At 40.4% G+C, this 3,200-nt stretch overlaps 1 protein-coding gene across 1 annotated transcript; it reads right to left on the reverse strand.

Moving 5' to 3' along the window:
• Window positions 1-1,250: 1,250 nt before the first annotated feature.
• Window positions 1,251-1,671, reverse strand: LOC107797611 (uncharacterized). The gene is made up of 2 exons (XM_016620514.2): window positions 1,556-1,671; window positions 1,251-1,458 (listed from the first exon to the last, which is right to left on the reverse strand). Exons 1-2 carry the CDS (start codon window positions 1,669-1,671, stop codon window positions 1,251-1,253), a joined length of 324 nt encoding a protein of 107 aa, XP_016476000.2.
• Between the last annotated feature and the right edge of the window lie 1,529 nt (window positions 1,672-3,200).

Here is a 3,200-nt window from a genome sequence, read left to right on the forward strand (position 1 = left end):
CCTTTCATTCTTAGTTAGCCTAACAAATATTTTTGAAGTTAATTCTACAGCCTTGTATTGGATTCAGCTATCATCACGAATCTTATCTCCTTGTTTATTACTTTTGCAGACTTGCGAAGGAGATCAAAAGGTCTCGGTGTCATACTAAGAAGGTATACAAGATTTAGATATTTTAATATTTTGAGCAACCAACAACGATCAAACCCTCCCTACATAACACGAACTTGTTGGAGAGAGACTATCCTGTGGAAGTACTCATTTCCCAAAAGTCGTGTATACTCGAAGTTTTGATATCCAGGACACTTGCACAAGGTGATCACTAGTGATGGAACTTTTGAGAGTGAGGTACATGCTCATGTATGAGAACTTAAACAGAAGAAGTTGGCCATTGCACCCACGACTCAACAACAAGACGCATAGTTAAGGGATTATGGAAGCTGTTAAATGTCATGGGCACGCCATCAAGGATGATCCATCATATGGAGAAGTCACGAACAAGTAGGCAACCATGCTTATATTTCGATCGTTTACATGACTTTAGATTCCTTGTATAGGATTATGTCTCATTCTGCTTTTAACATTGATGTACATAACTCTTTCTATATTGAAGCAATAAAATATCTTTTATGCTTTGGCACCATTTTGTCTTCTTTTCCTCAATTACATATGCCTTAACATTCGAAAGAATTAATATGATAATCTCATGATGCCAAACCCTTTTTTTATAACTCAATGGACTAAACTTAGAATAAAACTCTAAGCTGCCTACGTACCTCGGTAAAGAGGATCAAGTTATAACATAGTTTAGAGGGATAATTGATTTTTGATTTTTTTGTCTTGACTTTTGTCTAGGCTACCTCTTTCGAGGTTTTCAACCTAGTAGATTCGTTTTTTTGGTTGTACACAGTTTAGACTCCTGCGGGCTAGGAGTGTAGCAACGTGTAGTTTAGGCTCATGCATCAAAGCATCATGTGTTGCAGTTTGGGATTGTACGTCGAGGAGCGTAGGTGACTTTCATGGGAAGTACTTCTTCAGCGATTTTCAATTGATCGGACCAACTCTAAGACAATCCTTATCGACAATTCTGTATGCGCCACTTGAATAGGCTTCTTTCACAACATATGGCCAATCCCATTTTGAGGTAAACTTGTCGCCTATTCCTTTGTTGAGGATTATGGGTCGTCGAACAACTAGGAATAAGTCTCCCATTTGGAATGATCGTGACCGCACTTTCTTGTTGAAGGCTCTAGCTAGCCGAGCTTGATAGCACTCCAATTTGGTTGCTCTTCCAATCTTTTCTCATCCAATTCCTCTAACTCTGGTAGGCGAAGTTGAGCATTCTCTTCGGATATGAGTCCTTCTTGGACTGTGATCCGCAATGATGGAATTTGTTGCTCCAACGGAAGGACTGCTTCTACGCCATACACCAAAGAGTAAGGAGTTGCTAGTGTAGCACTTCTGAAGGTTGTCCGGTATGCCCACAAAGTTTCACCAATTTTCTCATGTCAGTCTCTCTTGTTCTTTGCAACAATTTTCTTCAAAAGGTTACACAAACATCTTGTTAAAAGCTTCAGCAAGGCCATTGGTGGATGCATTATACATTGAAGACATATCTTGCTTAAAACCAAATTTCTCGCATAGACTCCTCACGAGCTTGTTGTCAAATGGCATTCCATTATCAACGATTATGTATCTTGGTATGCCGTACCTAAAAATTATGTTTGACTTGATAAAATCGGCAACCGTTTCCTTTTTTACTTCCTTGAGTGGAATAGCTTAAGCCCATCTAGAGAAGTAGTTTGTGGCAACCAATATGTACGTCTGTCCCTTTGATGACTTTGGAAACGGTCCAATAACTTCAAGTCCCTATGCATCAAAAGGACATGACGCTACAGTTGGATGAAGAGGCTCCAGAGGTTGGTGGATATAGTTTGGTGTGGAATTGACACACTTGACATCTTTTGGCATGTTTAATGCAATCCTTCACCATTGTTGGCTAGTAGTAGCCCATCCTCTTGATGCGAAAATGGAGCTTGGACCAGATTGGTATGCTCCACATGAGCCATAATGTGCTTCCTCCATTGTTTGAAGGGCTTCTTCTTTGTCAAGACATCACAATAATAGTCCTTCAAAAGAGTGGCGGAACAATGTCCCCTTATAAAAGGTGAATCGTGGTACTCTTTATTTGATGTTTGTTCTTGGTCGCGGATCCTCAGGTAACTTTCCATGTTCAAGGTACTCTATCACTGATTGCCTCCAATCTTGTTCTTCGATCACTCAAACAGATGTATGATGACTTTCATTGATTTGAAGATCAAGAAGTCTAGGAATAACCTATCGATGACACACATATACCTTTGTTGACTCATTCTCTCCCAGTGCCATCGTCGTGGCCAAGTTAGCCAAAGCCTCACCCTTGCAATATTTTTCTCTTGGGACGTGGTTTAAGAACACTTGGTCAATCTTTCAAGTAAAGTAGAAGCATATTGATGGTATGGCAAAAGATCTTCTTTCTTTACCTCGTAACTCCCTAATAGTTGGTTGATGATCATCTTAGAGTCGCGGTAGATCTCCAATTATAGAATCTTCATATCCAATGTCGTTTTGAGACCGACGATCAAAGCTTGGTACTCTGCGGCATTGTGAGAATGGCAAGACTTGTCTTTCTGGAGAGATCAACACAAGACCTGCCTCCGCACCTTTACGACGTGCAAACCCGTCAAAGAACATTGTCCATGGTTGCAGTTCTTTAATGAACAAAGCATCTTCATTGGGAAACTCATCATAAAGTTCCCATTTTGCCCGAAAAAAAGAAGGCGATCAACTAGAAAATTGGCTAGTGCATGTCCTTTCACAGCCTTTTAAGGTGTGTATGTGATCTCATATTGGTTAATCCATATGAACCATCTTGCAAAGCGTACAGAAAGAATGGGTCGAGTCACTAAGAACTTCACAGGATCCGCTCGAGAGATGAGTTTGATGGTGTATGCTTCAAAATAATGCCTTAGCTTCTTTATCGCATACAGTAACGCTAAGCAAATTTTCTCAACAGGTGTATAGCTCAAGTCAGCTCCTATCAGAGTTTGACTTAGGTAGTATAAGGCTTGTTCCGTTCCTTCCTCATTCTCTTGAGCAAGTAGTGCTCCAAGTGAACGTTCTTGTGCCGCGATGTAGAGTATCGATGGCTTCAGAAGAATTGG

This window comes from Nicotiana tabacum, chromosome 16 (assembly GCF_000715075.1).
Source record: "Nicotiana tabacum cultivar K326 chromosome 16, ASM71507v2, whole genome shotgun sequence".
NCBI lineage: Eukaryota > Viridiplantae > Streptophyta > Magnoliopsida > Solanales > Solanaceae > Nicotiana > Nicotiana tabacum.

What these genes read in the sequence shown, in the direction of transcription:
- LOC107797611 (XM_016620514.2), bottom strand. Translation starts at nt 1,671, where the DNA reads ATGCCATTTGACAACAAGCTCGTGAGGAGTCTATGCGAGAAATTTGGT. An exon ending in GCTGAAGCTTTTAACAAGAT is followed by an intron (nt 1,459 to 1,555) that starts GTTTGTGTAACC and finishes GACAACCTTCAG; the next exon opens with AAGTGCTACACTAGCAACTC.